The sequence below is a fragment of the Haliotis cracherodii genome, unplaced genomic scaffold, assembly GCF_022045235.1.
Source record: "Haliotis cracherodii isolate W230 unplaced genomic scaffold, xgHalCrac1.p SCAF_16, whole genome shotgun sequence".
Lineage (NCBI taxonomy): Eukaryota > Metazoa > Mollusca > Gastropoda > Lepetellida > Haliotidae > Haliotis > Haliotis cracherodii.
The window spans coordinates 9,951,317-9,971,240 of record NW_027266271.1 but is presented as its reverse complement, the minus strand read 5'-3'; the positions used below and the strand labels follow the sequence as shown (position 1 = coordinate 9,971,240).

Here is a 19,924-nt window from a genome sequence, read left to right as displayed (position 1 = left end):
AATGTGTAATGCAGTTGTATGTTTATTACATGGGTGATCTCTTCACGGGCAAATGATAATTAGTGTTCTCTTGTGTACTGCTCATAGGTTTCTAGAACTTCAGTAATGACTGCGTGTGTTACTTGTACAATTTATATGTAGCATGACAGCCACTGACAGATGGCTGACGTTGTAAGTCTTATGCAAGGATTGCATGTATATCCTTCCTGTGACTGCTTTTCATGGTCCAGTGTGGGTATGGGGATTGTATTTCTGTATTGTACTAGTTTTATATATATCTGTTGCTAGGGATATCCGTAGCTGTACATATTAGAGCATTTTATTGCTTTGGATACACATTGTTGTATAAATATAGCATTCTGTTGGTTGGGCTACTTATATTTGTATACATTCATTCATTCTGTTGCCACGGATACCCATAACTGTAAATACTAGATAGAATATTCTGTTGCTATGTCTACCCATAGCTGTAAAGACTTGAGCGTTCTGTTGCTGGGCTTACCCATAGCTGTAAACACTAGAGAGTTCTGTTGCTAGGGCTATTCAAATCTATAAAAATTAATGCATTCTGTTGCTATGGATACCCGTATCTGTAAACGTTAAAACATTCTCTTGCTTGGGCTACCCATAACTTTACACATTCAAGCATTCCATGGCTAGGGCTAACAGAAATAAGCAAGATATCACGGCCATTGATTTAGATATGGACTTCATAAGCTAACTTTGATATTTGTAAACGGCAACCCTGCACGACACACTGAACAAGCATCAGAGACTGTTATGGATTTTGACCATCATGCTTGTCAGCCCCAAGTGATGAAGGACCTACAGTCGGGTGTCATCCATTGACCTACAGTCCGTCAACCATCATTTTGGTACTCGGTTTTTCACAATTATTTTCCATTAAAAACACAGTCATACAACTAAAGTTGGTTATTATCAAATAATAACCACTGACCGAACTAAAAATACCTGTTTTGTAATGTTTCATGTCGGAATAAAAATATTTTCTTGTTTGTTATCAGGTAATTTGTGACCATTCACATGGCCCTGCATTGTGTGTGTGTGTGTGTGTGTGTGTGTGTGTGTGTGTTAAGAACAAAGGACCGGCTCCATTAAAGGAAGTAGAAAGAGTTGCAAGAACAATGTTTGGGTTCTTTGAAGATAATCTTTGTAAACAGATCAAACCTCAACGTTGGCTTTCATGTCTTTTCAGTTGAAATATGAATTTGAAAAATGCAGAACAAACTTAATAATGCCTTTAATTTGATGTCCTGTATTCTTTGATTGCAACCTTGACTTTTGGACCACCTCTGGGGTCTATCAGATGGAGTGTCTGCCTGGAGAGAGGTAGGGACGATGCCTGGTCGCGTTGAATCAAAAGACTTACAAGATGGTGTTCAGCATAATGGGGCTAAAACAAGGACTGGTTGGCTCGGAGTCCGTACACTGTGTCTGAGTGGGGTATCCATATCAAACAGTGGCTTTGTATCTCAGTGGGATAGCATGCGTCTGGACTTGTACATGCAGCCAGGCTTCAATAGTAAAATTACCTTAAATGCTACATTAAACCAATTTCACCACACCTTGACTTTGACATCTGTTTATGTATGAATTCAAATCATATTCTGATATTAACTACCATAAATCCTTGAATAAATACCTGCTTTGAATAAATGCTTCCCTTGGGGATTCCTGCTTTGAATTGGTTCTCAACAACCTTTACTGGTTATAAGAGGTGAGATAAGCTAGTTCGCTCACTCACTCACTCACTAACTGCCAAGTTCACTCTCACATTCCGTCGCGCTGGGTTGGCCTTGTGGTGAAAGCATTCACGCATCACACCGAAATGTCACCTGTCATGATACTTCTTGAATATTGCTGATTGCGGAGTAGAGACTCATTCACTCATTCATTCATTCACTCACTCACTCACTCACTCACTCACTCACTCACTCACTCACTCACTCACTCGCTCACCCACGAACCCACCCACCCACTCTTAACCATGGTCCAGGAGATCTTGAGAATTAGGTTAAGAAAAATATTCAGGTCATAAACACATTGTGTCAAGGATGGGTCTAAAAACCTACACTGATATTATATCATCTCTTCTATTTTTTGTAAGTATTCAAAAGTTACTTCAAAGATACTTTTCAAAGTGAAAGATGATGAAAAATGTGATCATTTGCTAATCAAATGTTCTTAGGTCTTCAAAAGACGATTTTCAGCTCATATGGATGTGATGTGATTGTGAGCTGGGCTGTAATTTGTAATTACTGAAAAGGCTGGCATTTTGGTAATTTCATTGTCCAGCAATCTTGCAAGCCTTGATGATAATCTAAAGATTGTTTCTATGTGGAAGCGCTTATCAAAAAGCCCCTTGGGGCTTCTGGATTAGAATAGTCCCCAGCAATCTTTGCTGGTTATAACATGTATAAGAGTTGACTGAAGGGATCGAGTGGTCAGGCTTGAGGTCTTGTTGATTTAGTGTCATTGAAGCCGATGGCATGGATCGTTGCTCATAATATCAATTGTCTAAACCTACTCAAGTATTCCCAGGCTGTGTCTCAGCTAACCGCCAGTCTCTGAAATGAACATATTTTCCTGAAAGAGACAGTTGTCAAATTATAGTTATAAGATATTATGAAAAGGAGCCCAGAGACTTTCTTCACTTTCCTGATACTGCAGTAATGTAGACTTGCCAAACATTATAGACTTGCATGGGCTGTATTGGATATATTTGTTTCAGGGTCTGTATGACATATATATGATGTCATATATCTAGAATATTGCTGTGTGCTGCAACAAATGAAATAAATAAATGAATTTGTATGAAGTGTGGTTTTGTTGACCAGATTTTACATCAACTGGACACACAGCTAGAATACAGCTGTGTTAGTGTGTGGCATTTAAAAAATAATTGAATTGAAAGGTTATAAGATGGACTTTAAAACTGACCAGATTTAAAGGATCAAGTCTTTTTGTTTTGGTAGGAGGTCCTCAGTTTCAGCTGTCGGCCACTTTTTGTAAATTTTGGAAAGAAGCTTATATTGATTTGCAAAATCTGCCATCCCGAGGTTAATGAAAGTAAACCATAAGATTGGACAGTGTTTTTATAATAAGGTTGAATTCCAGTTTGAGTGTTCTTAAAGATAAAGGTTAAACTGCAAGGTTGATGAGACAGCCTTAACTGGCACATGGCGACATATTCTGATAATTTTTTAAAGAATACAAGCAAACTCTGAAATTAAACCTCAATGGTGGTCATGCAAGCAAGAAAACACAAATGGCTAATTCTTATCCAATCAGATTTCAAATCCAATTTCTCAAATGTTCAAATATCCTAACAAACCTATTGATGTGTTTGATTTGTGACTCTTCACGGTGTTTCTAGTCCTCTCAAGCTCTTAAGTACCAGTACAATAAAAAGAGAGTGTCTTTTTATTTACATGTTAGAAAATATGGCCACTTGCAAGTACCAGATTATCTCTTGCAAAGAAAACCTAATAAACACATCCCAAATGTGAGATTTGCAATTCTCCCCCGAAGCACTAATAATGGACAGGAAATTAAAATCTGCAAAAAAATATTTCATAATTTCACTCTTGACATTTCAGGATTCTAACGAGGACAGCGTCTCTCAATCAAGTTCACATGTGGACGGAAATCCTACGGCACCGTCACAAGTCGCCAAGCCAAGTCCGCAAAAACGCAAAAATCGTAAATCCCGACAAGAATGGGAGATTATTGAGGGGTTGAGAGATGGACAAAAATGTGCCGACAAGCCAGAGAGGCACTCCAACTTCTTGATGAAGAGACGCAAGTGGCCGATGAAGGGCTGGCACAAGGTAGGGAATTTACAGAAGAGTAGTGAAGATCCTTGAGGATTTAGACCACTAAAACCAGTGCTAATATTTATAATCAGGTCAGTGCAAAGATGTTAAACCAGTTTTAGTGCTGATCACAGAAACTAAATCAGTGCTAAAATGTAGAACCAGTTTACGTGATGAAATGTAAAACCATTCAAGGTAATTTTATGTGAAACCACTTTAGATTTTAATATGTAAGACTGATTTAGGTGGTAAAATCTAAAACCTGTAGAGGTTCTATAATAGTAGAACCAGTTTAGGTTCTGAAATATAAAACAAGTTGAAGTGATGAAATAGTGAAACCAGTTTAGGTTCTGAAATAGTGGAACCAGTTTAGGTTCTGAAATAGTGGAACCAGTTTAGGTTCTAAAATAGTGGAACGATTTTAGGTTCTGAAATAGTGGAACTAGTTTAGGTTCTAAAATAGTGTAACGAGTTGAGGTTCTAAAATAGTTGAACAAGTTTGAGTCCTGAAATAGTGGAACCAGTTTAGGTTCTGAAATAGTGGAACCAGTTTAGGTTCTGAAATAGTGGAACCAGTTTAGGTTTTGAAATAGTGGAACCAGTTTAGGTTCTGAAATGTAAAACCAGTTGAGTTGATGAAATAGTGAAACCAGTTTGCAACCAGTTTAGGTTCTGGAATGTAAAACCAGTTTTGGTTCTAAAATAGTGGAACCAGTTTAGGTTCTGAAATAGTGAAACCAGTTTAGGTTCTGAAATATAAAACCAGTTTAGGTTCTGAAAAAGTGGAACCAGTTTAGGTTCTGAAAAAGTGGAACCAGTTTAGGTTCTGAAATAGTGGAACCAGTTTAGGTTCTGAAATGTAAAACAAGTTGAGATGATGAAATTGTAAAATCAATTTAAGTGTAAAACTAAAAAACTGGTTTCGGAATTAAAATGTAGAATCAATTTTAGAAATGAAAAAGGTTTTGGCATGAAAATGTATTTGAGCAGTGATAGTCAGCATCATCAATTATTCACAGAACGACAATGTGAAAACCAATGCTGATATGTAAAACCAGTTTTGTGCTAATTTGTGGAACCAGTTATATTTAATTAAATGTGAAACCAGTCTCAGTGTTAACATGTAAAACCTGTCCGGAAAAATAATTGACATTATCATGATGAATTATTCATGAAAAGACACCTGCTGATGTGGAGTCACTTGCTGCCTCAGGGCATTTTCACAAACAATAGGAACAAAACGTAGTTCATGAATTAACTAGTCTGCTTGAAGCAATATTTGTATTTCGCTGTGAGATGTTTGAATAACTGAAGTCAACTCTCATTATCATTACTCTACCGTTAATAGTGTAGCTTGTATCACTCCGAGAATAAGTCAATATTGTTTGAGTCAAAACTTGATGGAGAGGGGATTAATAATTCATGATACGTCGGCAGTGTTTATTGCATGAAATGGCGGCATCTACAGCCTTGGTGATGAGTTAGTCAGTCCTTTTGATATACCGTTATCAACATATTTAGCGCCCTCTCACCCAGTCTCTGCCCTCTACTCTCTCCTCACGGTGACCTGCTGTTACTGTGACCTTACTTATCAGTGAGTGAGTTAAAATTTGACATCACATCGGCAATACTTTAACCATATAGTGACGATATGCCTATCAAGTTTATATGACTTTGTTGACTTGAGTGTATACACAAAATCTTGCATTGTTTGAATGACTTCTTAAAATAAACATGCAAATATTCTCTTGCGATTTTATTGTTTTTTTAACCCTGATTAAAAACCCATATTAAATTTTTCAATATTCTTTTCAAAACATAGGTTTAATATTATCAACACAAAAGGTTTTTTATCCTGTGAGGAACCTATTATATCATAGACTCAATCTGTGATAGGATTTTAATCAAGGTAGAATTGGTCCCTAGTAACCTATGCTGGTCGTGGGACGTGACCAATGGGATCAGGTCAGACTAGGTGACTTGGGTGATTGTGGGGAGTATTGAGTATTGATGATTAACAGACCACCATTTTCTAAAGTAGACTCAACTTATGGATTACCATGTCTTCATTTCACTGTAATGGCGATGTTTTGGTACAGATTTTTTAGCCAGTTTATCGCTGGAATATTGTGTGGCATTAAACAACACTCCGTGAACAAAGAATAAACTGAGGATAAGGTGTGATGAGGAGAGTGAGAGGCAGCCCAGTCGTCTAAAGCGCAGCGATTCTGTGCAGAGTTACGTCCCTTGGGCACGCCAGAAACCTCTGATTGTGGGTTAGAATCCCAGTTCGCCCTGATTATGTTTCTAGGCTTGTCAGCACCATACCCGTGCTCGTGGGTTTCACAAAAGTGGTAAACGTCTGAGACCTGCATCACTTTGGGCTGACACACTGTGATATAACTCAAGGATGTGAAATCTCCGCAGAAACGCGGAAAATCACGTTTTTTAAAACAGTAGTCATCGGGAAAAATAAGCTTCGGCGTAAAAATATAATCTAAGATTTTAAAAAAATTCTCCAAAAAATATTATTGTTTAGGACAACCGTCGAGGATTATCCTGTTTGCAATCAGAGCTTTCAACATCATGCCTTTACTATTATTCATGACACATAGGTTTTCTATCATGCATACTATAACGTGGGATGTGGTGTCACACAGATAATTGTAATTTTCTGGGGAGTTTTCCTCTCTTTTTGGCAAAACCTGCTAACATCCCTGATAACTGGAATACTGTTAAAAGAGGCATTAAACCCAACTCACTCACTCACTAACTGTAACCACTTTAAGCATTTTTAGTCCAGTGCAATAATATTGTTATTTTTTAATACAAAAACTTGTCATGTGATAATTGGTGTATGGGTGCTGAGTACTTAAAGAAAGTCAAGTGTCCAGTATAACAGGGTGCCCATTATGGAGGTTTCATTGTAGTCATCTCACATTTTAGATATTTCTTGATTACAGAAGTGTGAATTGTTATCGCTTTATCAGTGTGCCATTAATATATTTATTTTTTAATTTGATTTCAGAGGTTCTTTGTTCTGGAGAAAGGAATACTTACCTACGCCAAATCCCCCTATGATGTAAGTATAAGTCCCTCGGCTGCAGACGATGAAGACCTTCAGTTTTGGCCCACGTTCCCAAAATTCTTGAAGTTTTTATAGATGTTCAAGATATGATTATTTTTTATTACATACACGTCTTGTGTGTAAAAAGTATGTATAATGTGGTTGTAAGATCAGCTAAGTGTATCATCTTAGTGTGACACAGTTGTACTTAGCTCCAGTGATTGGCGGAAATAGTTCTGCCTTCTACTGGCGCTATGTCATCAAAAGTTGTGTAGTTCGTTCCGAGATTGTTTTATGCTTAAAATCCACTAAAGTAACAATATTTATTCCAAAATACTTACATAAACACCTTCCTGGACCTGTTATTGGGTAGATTACATCCATCTAGATCACTGTCACGTCTTATGTTTGGTGTTTTATCGCATTCTTCTCGTTCTAACTTTTGGCATCTTCTGCTTCTTGGATTAAATTAATATTAAATCTGTCAAAACTGACAGCACTCGTCTAGCAGTTAGCTAATTTATATGTTGCAAGTATTACTTTCATTAATGACAACAAGAAGTAAAGTTTTCCATTAACTTTTATTATTTGTTAGAGTTTTCTTTCAAATTCGTTGTTTACAATATCTCTTTGATACTGACGGTTGGTATGGGACATCAAACAGCCTGACAATCATGTCCCCCACCCCTAGCCCATCACAATGTACTTTGTCTAGTTGCAATAACTATCAAGAGAATTGCAATTGACCAGGATTGCCAACACCAGCTGTCTGTAGGTAGATTATTATGCAGGGCATTGATCCCATTCCCACTGGGCCACAAGATCAAAGTAAGTGCTGACCTGTGATCTTGGTTCATTACATCAGTCACTGGTTTTCTGGTCCAGACTATTATTTACAGGCTGATGTCATATTGCCGTGTTAAACAAACATTCTCACCCTTCTCATGTAGGCCAGTGGGGTAGCCAAGTGGTTAAGGTGTTAGCTTTTCACACAGAAGTCCCTGTTTTGATTCCCCATTTTGGTAGAATGTATGTGGCCTTGAGCTGGGAAAAGTCCAAATTTACTACCCGATACCGACACCCTATTACCCTGCCCTCCCTGGGCACCCGTTATAGGCCTCAAGAGTTGGGTACCAAATGTCCGAATAGGAATTGTTTTACCACAGCCCTGGCAACAACTGTTTAGATACACATGTAAAATTATCTGATCATGCACACACTGAATTTAATAGACACTTTATCCTTACTCGAACATATAAAAGTCAGAAAGATATGTGAACATTTGCTATACAGTTTCATTGTTAATGTCATTAAACAGTATATGACATGACTAACATTGGGTCCGGGTAGTCCTGTGGGTACCTGGATCCTACTCAGGACCCACCGGACCCGAGTACCCGCGAGTACCCGCGTTACCTCTCCCAGCCCTAATATGACCCATTCCAAAGCAGTGTACATTCGGACTCATTCCTTCCAAGAGAGACATGGTAACCCGTCACCTGAGATTGTTGGATAATGGGACACTTATCATTCCTAAAATAGACTTGTAATTCCCGTGTGTTAAATCGTGCATCTTACTGCAGTCCATTCAAGAACCATGCGTATATAATAACAGGTAATAACCATTACTTGTATTGTCAGTACATTTAAAATGTCGTCAATCTTCATGTGATCAATTTCAATTACTGAGTTGCAGAGCAAGGGCTAATACTACCGCCTACAACATACTACACTTGGTTTTCATAAGAGTGGGGATTCTGACCCCCCCCCCCCCACTGAATTTCGTAGCTCAATCGTAGTGCCATCAGTGGTTAGCTAGTACAAGATATGTCCCTTGTATGTTCCTCAAAATGACCAAAAAGAATTTCACTGCTGATATCACTTGAATTTTCTTCAAACAAGATGGCGGTCTGCACTCAATATGATCTGATCAATAATCAAGATCTATATTATAATAAACAGGTTTTAATTCGCAAAGTCCATAAAATCATGTGAGCACCTTGAGTAAAAACATGACAAGATTTGCAGAATATCTGTTGACGCTAAGTTGACGGTATGCATGCTTTGCAAATCCTGAAATCGACTGACATCTGCATGGCAGTTTGCAAACCGGATGTTGATTTCATTACACGATTTTGTTTGGAATATGCATAGACTCGTTAGCCCAGCCAAAAAATAGCTCCATAATTGCTGCCTAGTTCGGCAAGGACTTGTATCATCAGTTAATTCCCTGTCCTCCGGAAGATGAGTGGCCCCAATAAGGCCATTATTCTACATTGTACTTTCATAGGGAACTGACAGCATTTGAAATATATCAGTTTCCTGGTCATGTTCCATGTGTATTGCTGTGTACAGTCCTCTCAGAAGTTCTATGTCCTGGACTTTGGACTGATTCTGAATCAAGGAAGTTGAAGATTTAAAATGATTGAATTTTTTACTACAAATTTGCAGTGAGTTATTTATAAGGCCCTTGATTTTATTTGTAACACATCCTGGATGAGCTCAAGAGTCATCACTCCTGTTTGATTGAGTTACATTCCTTGGGTATAGACAGAGTAATAACATTTCAGTGCCATTTAATCCATGGTGCTCTCACAAATCTCATCATTAACAGCCGAACTACTCTACAAGCGCAAGAAACACAGTAATGACAACTGAGAATGGGAATTTTATATCTTGATCTGATTAAGGCCCAACTTTCAATTTCTGCCTCATGATAGTTAAGTTTAGCTGACGATGTAATATGATGGCAACAACAGAAAGAACGACATTGTTAGCTCACCTTAAAGAAAGTCAAGTGAGATCGGGGCCTGTGTATCTGGTGTCCAGTGTCGGATTCAACAGCGTCATTGTCATCTTCCCAAGGCAAGCAAGTTAACTGACTTTAAAGTCCAGTTTCCACCCTTGCCGAACTATGTTCTTCTTTTGCTCACATCACATTTTATCATCCCAAACTGGCCTTCGCAGGAGATATCACGCGTGAGATCAAGCGATATCTCCCAGGAGATACCTCTGCAGTGAAATTGCATAGCATTACTTTGCAGACCAGTATGACGGCATTGGTTACCATGACATCACATTCAAATGACATCACTAAACCACGGAATTTACGATTTTTCAACTCTGTTGTTTTTCACCAAAATAATATTCTAATAAGAGGCCCCTATTTCTAATTTTGAGAGCCCCCTGGGCGCAGATTATGTAGAATACGGTATTTGACATCAAAAGACATTCAGGTGAGATTCTTTATTGGTTCAAATCTCTAGAAAGTTATGTCCGTTTTTAGATCTCAGTATTTATCAGTAAAGTTTTTACTTGACATTGTGAACTGTTTTCTTCATATCCAGGTGAGCTACAGTGACATATTTTTTTCATAGATCCTGATGCTCCTGTCTTAGTGTTCAAGTTACACATAATAAATTTCTTAATCTTCCCTGATCGTAATGTCTGCTTCATATTCTCTGATTACTTATTGATTTTCAAGATGGATTGGAGTATAATTCCTTGTAACCTCCTAGATTGTAGGACAATCTGCCTCAGCTGGTCTTATTGAAGCCGATGACCCCTATCGAGTGTGACTAGTGGAACAGATTACCAATATACACCATTGATTGGCGAAGTCCTGTATAATTAAGTTGTTATTGTGGCAGTCAAGTGATTGACAATTACACTGATAGGCAACAGGCGTTTAGGTGGTAGAGATGATTAAGAGATAATCTTTTGGTGATTGAAGCATCTTGGTAGACCTGGGCCCACTTGCACAAAGCGATCTTAGCGCTAAGATGATCGTAACACCCATAATTTAACATAGGTTTACAATAATCTAGGACTAAGATGGCTTTGTGCAAGTTGGCCCTGGAATAGGTAATTTCGGGTACTTGGGTCAGGTGGGTACTGAGTGGGACCTTGATACCCACAGGACTACCCGCACCCGTGGTCAGACACGTGATGTATTGTTTAATGACAAAAATATTTAGAACTCTATGGTTACACTACAAGTCATTCATGTTCACGTTTCTTTCTGACTATGCACCATTCCTTCTGACTTTAAATGTTTATAGTTATAAATATAACTGCACTCAACTTCAGTGTATGCACGACCAGATTGTTTTATATGTGTATCTAAATGCTATTTACCAGGGCTACTGTCCAACTATTCCCAATCGGCCATTTTGTATCTGTATCTCGAGACCTACAGCGGGTACCTGGGAAGGGTTGGGTAAGTGGGTGGGTACCCGGGTAGTAAATTTGGACCCAGCCCTACATATTAGGGTAGTATGATGAGTTGTGATTAGATAATTGGGGAAGGTGTTCACCCTTTAATATGTATCTTTATATGTTGTTAATAAGGATTCTGCGCTTAATTTTCTTTGCATGTTGCTCATGTGTGTTTTTTATACTCATGAGGTTTTGTGCTAATATTTCTGAAATTAAATTTTAATATCCCTACCTGGAGGATATAGAATAGAAATTTCAACATATATAGTTTCAGAATGGCTTGTACTTATTTACTGCCAGGGAGGAGGAGAATCTTCAGAAATCTAGCTTAAAATCTAGGGCAGGGATGTCCAATATGGCGTTAAGATTTTATTCCAGTCCTCGGAAACAAACACAGTTTGTTTGCATTATGGCTGAACTATACACTGCCAGAAGGAAAGTCTGTTATATATATGATGCAAGCCTGAGGGATGAACCCTTTCCAACATTGTTGTCCTAGGTTCAGAAAGGCAAATACCATGGTGTGATAGACATCGGTCTGGCTGTATTGACCTACAAGCGACCAGGCCACAGGATCGACATTGACGCAGAGGAACAGATCTACCACATTAAGGTATGCTGGAAAGTTAGGCAATGGTTTACATGCTGCAAGCAGTTACCTCACTTGTTTTTGACTATAGTGTCTGTAGAGTCCTGTCATTCAAGGCACAGCTAATACCTACCTTGTCAAGCAGTACTATTGTCTAAATCCAACACCCCTTGGCCCCAGCAACGACTTTTGGCCATGCTGAAGCTTCAATGTATATAGCAACAATACCATTAACTTTGGGAATGGAATCTGGCACATATTACAAATGGAATTATTATCATTATCAATATTATTGTTGTTGTAGTGAATGATCTATATCATTGATAGATTGTGAAAAAGATAGCTTGTAATTTGAATGAGGACGATGCAGGATTGATCATGTGTTACAAAAACTCCCTTTTGAGTTGTGATTTCTGCAAAGTTAATTGATTGTATATTGTTCTTCTTGACAATGTTACATCAGGTGAAAGATAACAAATTGTTTGAAGAATGGCTGGCCAAATTCAGACACCATCGTCTTTACCGACAACACGAAATATCCTATGGGACAAAAGAGTCACCACGGCTGACAGAGATTACCTCCCCTACAGAAGAGTTGCCTCCCTTGACAAGTGAGTGTCTTTCACAATAAATACCCGTTAGACCTGAATTTACAGAATTTGACCCATAATTCTGAAAGTGTCTTTTTGGTCTCTTGGTTATTCAAATATACCTAAGAATTCAACAAATATAATTTTCTTTGACTGAGAGCAAAACATGATGCTGTAGCCATATCATCAACAAAGATAACATGTTTAAAGGATAACATAATTTTGGTGTGATGTATGTATAGGTTTGAGAGGTTCGTTTTTGTCTATAAATGTTTGTTTTGATTTATAGCAGCAAACTTACCTGAGAAGACACTGACCTTGAACTTGAAGAAAGATGTTATTCGTCAGACAAGTTTCAACAAAGGGTTAGCAGGGACGGGTCAGGGTCGGGTTGCTGCCTGGGTGCTGGACACAGCAGGTTTTGAACAATGCAATAAAGGTAAGTGATCAAGTATGTTTCAGAAATCAAAACAAGGTCACAGTTGGCCCAGTTGTCTAAGGCCCCGCAAGTAGCTGTGCATCGTGGGTTTTAATCCTAGATGTTTCATAGGTTTGTCAGTACCTGTGGAAAATGTTTGAGACCTGTATCGTTTTGGGCTATCTTCCCACATCAAGCTGTCTTGTCGTGATATAACCGAAGTACTTTTCGATGCAGTGTCAAGCCCAATTCATTCAGAAACAAAATTAACTTCTTCAAATATACATTAAAATTTAATTTTGCACTAGATGAATAAATATTGCCAGTCTCATGTTTTTGACAGATATTTACATTCTCATATCAAGTTAGCTAAGAAGAATTCTTCATCAGCTGATGTTAACTTCAGCTTCATATGTGTCCAAAGGGAGGTAACTCCTCAACAATTTTCTTTTAAATAATGCATTCAGATCTATTTTAAGTGATTCAGTCATGCTCTCTTCAAAAGTTTGTTTTTTGACATTTCTGTCTGATGTGAGTGAGTGAGTGAGTTGGGCTTTAACACGGCTTGGAACAGTATTCCACTTAAATCATGGCATGTCAGCTAAATGTGGGAGGAAAGCCCGAAGTGATGCAGGTCTCAGACATTTACCGCTTTGAAACATAATTGGGGTGAACCAGGATTCGAACCCACGATCATAAGTTTCTGGCATGCCCAAGGGACACAACCCTGCACTGCAAATTGTAGCGCCTTAGACGCCTGAGCCACTCATGCCCCCGACAGATATGTGGTGCTGGTTGGTTGGTCTTGTGTGGCACATGTAAAGCACTTTGTATGGAAAAGAAAATTTACTGTAATACAAACAAGCATATTTCATCTATAATTTTTCTTCTTTTATGTTTTTTGGGTCAATTTACCAAGATGCAGTTAGTTAGAAAAAAACAAAACAATATTTATCCTGTCATCGATTAGTTGTTTTCATTTCATGAAAGAAGTCTTAAAATTGAAATTATGACAGGAAGATATTTTCAATCAAACTTATATATTTGGTAATTTTGCCCAATTTAGAGAAGGCTTTTGTATAATGTTATAGTGTCTGTTTCTATTTAATGTCATTCTGTTTGACCATTCAGGTCTGAGCGATGCCCAGAAAGATCTATTTGATCTCCAGGAGCTACTGGATCAGATACAGAATCTACCACTGTCCTCCGACCCGGCCATTGACGTAGGTTTTTGTTAATGTCACAGTGTTGATTTCATTCATGTATATTTTTTCACCGTCAGAGTGTTGATTTCCTCACATGTGTTTCCCTTAAATTGTGCTTGTGTGAGCTGTGTATTTCATATGTTGTGGATTGCAGAGAACCCCTCTAAAACCTTCACCTGAGTGGAAAGGTACTGGCACATTTTCTGTGTGATCCTCTTCACAGTGTCTGCCTGATTACTTTTTTAATTAGTCTCATCTTGTGATTGTTTGAAGTAATTAATGGAAGTATTATGCTTCTTAACTGTGTATTTATATAGTTCTGTTCTTGATGTGAAAATAATTATGTTGCCAATGAAAGTGAATTTATATATTAAATTCTTTTGTGTGATGGTACATGAATTACTAAGGCAGTATCAGGGAGTGTGAGTGAGTGAGTATGGTTTTACTCCACTTTTAGCAATATTCCAGCAATATCACGGTGGGGGACACCAGAAATGGGCTCCATACATTGTACCCATGTGGGGAATCGAACACGGGCCTTTGGTGTGGTTAGTGAATGCTTTAAGCACTAGGCTACTCCACCTCCTGGGTTTCAAGGGATTTTAAAGGAGGTCCAACATAAGAATTTGAAAGGTATATTTTTTAGGGGAATTAAATTATTTGACATCTGAATTGGGCTGCCATTAACTCGCGAAGATGTTGTCATTATCATATTTGTCTAAATAATGTATGGAATTAATGTATTGACCATTCCCATTATTCCTACTGCAGACACAATTTATAGAAAAAAAAATGTATTTTTTGCAATCTTTTACAATTATACAAAATGAAAAAAAGGCTGTCTATGAGTTTGAATCAACACAATCAGGTGCCATTTTAATGTAGTAAAGGTGCCATATTGCTATTATTGATGTACAAAATGTCAGTATTTAACTCAAGCATGGAACTATTATGCTAAACTTAGAAATAATATTCTTTCCTTTTCTCTACATTGAAATGTTGTTCTGGTTATCTGAAACAACACTGTTGTTGAGTATAAGTGTTGTATATTTGTTGTTCACTATGCAAACACGTACACCACCACGCTCTGTTTCTGTCACTCAATTCTGTCACAAACCATTTGTAGAACAAACAAACTTGTTTAGTATTAAAAACATATGTTGACTAGACTGAGTGAAATTAGATTGTTAAGTTGACGTTTTTTATAATTTACAATAGTTGAAATAGATTTTGACATAAGAACCAATATCCTGATAATTTGAATAGTGATTTCTTTGTCTTGTAGTAGAGAGTTCTATAGTGTAGCTGTGTGCATGATCCCAAACTATTAACATTCTTTGCATGGAGGTTCTGGAGTGTTAGAGGTTTATAAAGCATGAAAATATGAGTTGGCTTTCATATTAGTTTATATGGCTAGCTTATGTGAAAGTTGTTTTTATGAATTATTAATGCATGAGACTCATGGATTAAGATAGTATTTGTGTGATCGCATTGGTACAATGTTTGACAGTTAACGGACATTGTTATTTTGCTCCCGAGGAATTCAATACAAATTAGAGTCTTATGTATGGCCTTGTGTATTAGAAATAATATGGTTTGGGTTGATAGTCGGTTGCTGGGTGGTTCAATGATGTTAGGTATTACAACGCGATGTACAGAGTTGTGTTTCTTGCTGTGTCAGGATTCGCTGGTCATTGTTTCAATCCAAGATATCCATTGTTATGTGAGCATAAACCCTTGCTTGTGGGTTATATAGTAGCTGTCAGCCTGCATCCTGTCCCAATGACCAAGCCTGGTGTGATGTCACTGAAGTACATTTTGAATCAGAGTTGAACTTGATTTACAGATAGAAATCTGGGATTAGGAAATAGCGCATTGTCTTCTGAAACAAAATTCAATCAACATAACTTAGTACAACCTGAACTATGAAACTGAAACACTCCCAAAATTGATGACCCAATAGGAAATATTTTGATTTCAGTACAAAATCAGCTTCGTATATGAAAATCATCTTCCCGAGGCAAGGGAAGATTTCCACCCAGTTTCCACCCTTGCCAAACTAGGCAGGAATTATAGAGTTATATTTTGGCTGAACTAACAAGTCGATGCATAGTATCACAATTACGCAACGATATCGAAATTCGGTTCGTAAACTGTCAATCAGATATTGGTCGATTGCAGGATTGGAAAAGCATGTGTACGGTCAACAGATATTTTCCAAATCTTTTCATTTTTTTGCTCCCATGATTTGATGCTGTTGCAAGGCAAGAACCGTTTATTGCAACATAGATTTCGGTTATTGATAAGATCATCATGCCTGACTGCAGACATTATGTTTTAAGCAAATGCAAGTGATATGAGAGATGGAATCTGATTGGTAAATAGGAGGGACATTGAAGGGACATAACTCGTAATAGCCCCTGTTGTGCTATGATCAAGCCCAGAAATTCCAGCCAAGTTTGGGTGGAAACTGGACTTTTACAGTCAGTTAACTCCCTTGCCTCGAGAAGATGGACTTTTACAGTCAGTTAACTCCCTTGCCTCAGGAAGATGGACTTTTACTGTCAGTTAACTCCCTTGCCTCGAGAAGATGGACTTTTACAGTCAGTTAACTCCCTTGCCTCAGGAAGATGGACTTTTACTGTCAGTTAACTCCCTTGCCTCGGGAAGATGGACTTTTAAAGTCAGTTAACTCCCTTGCCTCGGGAAGATGGACTTTTACAGTCAGTTAACTCCCTTGCCTCGGGAAGATGGACTTTTACAGTCAGTTAACTCCCTTGCCTCGGGAAGATGGACTTTTACAGTCAGTTAACTCCCTTGCCTAGGGAAGATGGACTTTTACAGTCAAGTTAACTCCCTTGCCTAGGGAAGATGATGAAAATGGGTAGAAACAGGTTGTCTGATCTTTGTTTGGGGAAAATTCAGTTGCTAAGATTACTTATTATCACATCACAAATGTTGACATGACATCAGAACATTGGTCAATGAATATTTATTGGTGTTTAAAAAATGAAATGAGATTTGTGATTTTAATGCACAAAGGTGATGTGATCACTTGCATGAATGCTGTATGCCAAGATTTTCAAGTCACAGGCAATTTTGTTTTACATTTGATATCGCAAACTCACAAAACAAGTATTGCATTTGACTTGAAATAGTCTCCATTTGTTCCGTCGTGACCATCAAAGTGTGAATTAGTTCCAGTGGTTGATGGTATGATAATGTTTGAAAATCACTATAATATCATGCATGCAGTTTGTCATGACATGTATTATCCTGCACACATTTTCTAATGGTGTATAACATCCCCCGGACCTTTTCAACAGGAGGAATTAATTCACTGGAACACCCACCACTACTAACACAGCATATATCCTTTTTCTTTTGCTTTGTTGTCTATAGTTCTCCGAACTTGAATCTAGTGAGAAAAAGAAATCCAGAAGAAGTCTTGGTATTCGCAGCTCTAAGAAAAAAGATAGAAAAATCGGTAGTCCAACCATTTTAATGGACCCCGTAAGTTATTTACAGTGGTATTTCTGGTGTAATAAGTGTGCTATTGGCAATGGTTTTAATGTTGTGTTTTTTTTCTTTTGCTTAATTTTATGATAATTGTCATGACCAAATCTGTGACAAAAAGAAAAACAAAATGGGTAAGATGTTTTAATGAAAATATCTTTTGAAAATTATAAAATTGGTTTTGAAATTTGTTTATTCTATCCTATTTTCTTTCAGGTATTTTCATTAGGTATCTTTGATTTGAAGTTTTTTATTTCAGTGAAATTGTGGTTTTAAATATCTATTTTATCAGTTATGTCCGTTTTAAAAATAATTTCATGTATGCATACTACAGTATCTCTATTCAACCTTTATCATATCTGTATACATGATGATATCCAGTTACTGTCAATGCTATTTATTATATGTACAGCATTTACCTTTATCACAGTGCTTTTTAATATTATGCAAATATTAAGTGCTTCTGTATATGATATCAAGCCTGTATCTATAAATTATATTAAATCTGTAAGATTTAACATCGTTAAAATAAAAGTTGAGAATAGTACAAGATTGTTAAATATGTCTTTGTATCATTTACAGAACACCCCAACTTTGTTAAATGTTCCACCAGAACGCCTGCACTCAAGTGCATCCAATCCTAACCTGCTGAACCATTTTGGGCCCCGCCCACTGAGCCTCCCCGATAACATCCTGTCTGCATCCCACGAGGAACGGATACAGGAGATCAAACTGAGAGAGAACTTTATCACAAAAGCAGAGCAAGGTGGGGCCTACTAAAGTTCGTTTTTAGAAAACTTCGGGAAGGAATACGAAAAGTTAAATTTTTAAAGGAACATTTAATTGAAAATATTAGGCTGGCATGCCAATCAAACAGATAAAGGCATGGACAGTCTTGAGACCTTCAGCCAGTGGTTATAATTTTCACAAGGCTATACAGTGTTCCCTGTAGCACTAACTCATTATTGCCAGCGGTAATGCATGGCTCACAAAATTTACTTACATTTTTTATAAACTCAATTTTACACTGACATAATGGTTTTTCCCCATCTCAAAAAACATTGTCAGCTGATATCAGTTGATACCTGTATCTGACTGGCTTGATGCAGCAAGTGGCAAGTAATCCCTCCTGAAATATTGTGGACTTAAATCACCCTTAAAATACCAGGAGTTTAGCAACGGAAGAGATTAGGAATGATGAAACTGGTGTTATATGTTACCGGTAATCAGGAATTTTTCATATTTTTAAAAATATTTCCCTGGCAACAATTTTGATTTCGATTCAAATTAGGGTTGGGTTCATTTCTACAGCATAACTCTTATGTTATTCGCTATTTCTTGATGAAAGTTTGCATTCACGCCACATGTCATTCATCATACAATCATTGGGGAATTCTGTGTTACAAAAGGTCCACAGAAACCTGTGCTTGCTCTGAGAGTTGACTAAATTGATCAGATGGTCAGGCTTGGTGACGTAGTTGATTGTGTAGCATTGTACACTGATGGTGGCGTTAATTGACAAATAAGCTAACAAAGCATCATTCATTATTCAGGAATTATTTAATTTTGATGTTATTATAATTTTAGAATATTGATTTAGAGTTTTCTATCTTATCTGTAACATTGCTTTCAAGTGAAAATGCTTGTCTATTGAAAAGTACTATCACTAATTCATGTCACTGGAATGTATTGAAAGCATCTAGAGTCAGTGATAGAGTATGGTTTTGCGTCATGTTTGGCAGTTGTCCAGCAATATCATGGTGGGATACACCAGAAATGGGCTTCATACATTTTACCCATGTGGGGAAATGAACCCAGGCCTTCGGCAACACTTTGGCCACTAGGCTACCCAAATGCTACTATAAATATTTTGATTTATGACCATATTAAACAGGGCGGGGAATATCAATGACTTTGTCTTCTTGTGTAGTTTTCTGTTGTGATTGATCTCCCTTTGTAGCTTGTGACCTTGACCTATGACTCAAAATGGACTGTTTTCTCCTTCAGTGCACAAACAGCTGAAATGTCTACTCCACATGATGAGCACCGAGAGGGAGAGGCTGAAGCAGACCGTGGAGAAGGATTCCAGTTCCGCCACCCAGTCCTCCAACACCATCACCACTCTCAAACAGTCGCTGGCAGAGGTACAGCTTGTACTACCACTGCTCACTGGTCATACCTTGAACCTAACTTGTATAGAGCAGCATCTCACCCAAGCTCAACATTGAGCAAGTGGTTGAATATGACAGTACACGGCACCAGCAATGTTTCCGATACCTGTGCAGAGAGCATCTACATAGTTGCAAACAAATTTATTATGAATAGAATCCTGATATCCAGATAACTTATGTTAATATTTTAGAAAAGTTCCAAACATCAGTGAATCAGACAATACGTCATGAGATAAATAACTAGGTCTTTTCTTGGCCCACTGAAATGTCAAATCTTTTACTTCGCTCAAAGTTGTGGCTGTCATTGGACATGT

General features: G+C 37.6%; 1 protein-coding gene across 1 annotated transcript in view; it reads left to right on the top strand.

Moving 5' to 3' along the window:
- Positions 1–19,924, top strand: part of LOC139463809 (oxysterol-binding protein-related protein 6-like) — a 93,412-nt gene that overhangs the window by 58,803 nt on the left and 14,685 nt on the right. The window contains exons 3-11 of the mRNA XM_071245132.1: positions 3,621–3,851; positions 6,865–6,918; positions 11,621–11,734; positions 12,174–12,321; positions 12,590–12,739; positions 13,850–13,941; positions 17,326–17,436; positions 18,022–18,205; positions 19,447–19,583. Coding sequence (XP_071101233.1) covers positions 3,621–3,851; positions 6,865–6,918; positions 11,621–11,734; positions 12,174–12,321; positions 12,590–12,739; positions 13,850–13,941; positions 17,326–17,436; positions 18,022–18,205; positions 19,447–19,583 — 1,221 coding nt within the window. The remainder of the gene's footprint in view (positions 1–3,620; positions 3,852–6,864; positions 6,919–11,620; positions 11,735–12,173; positions 12,322–12,589; positions 12,740–13,849; positions 13,942–17,325; positions 17,437–18,021; positions 18,206–19,446; positions 19,584–19,924) is intronic.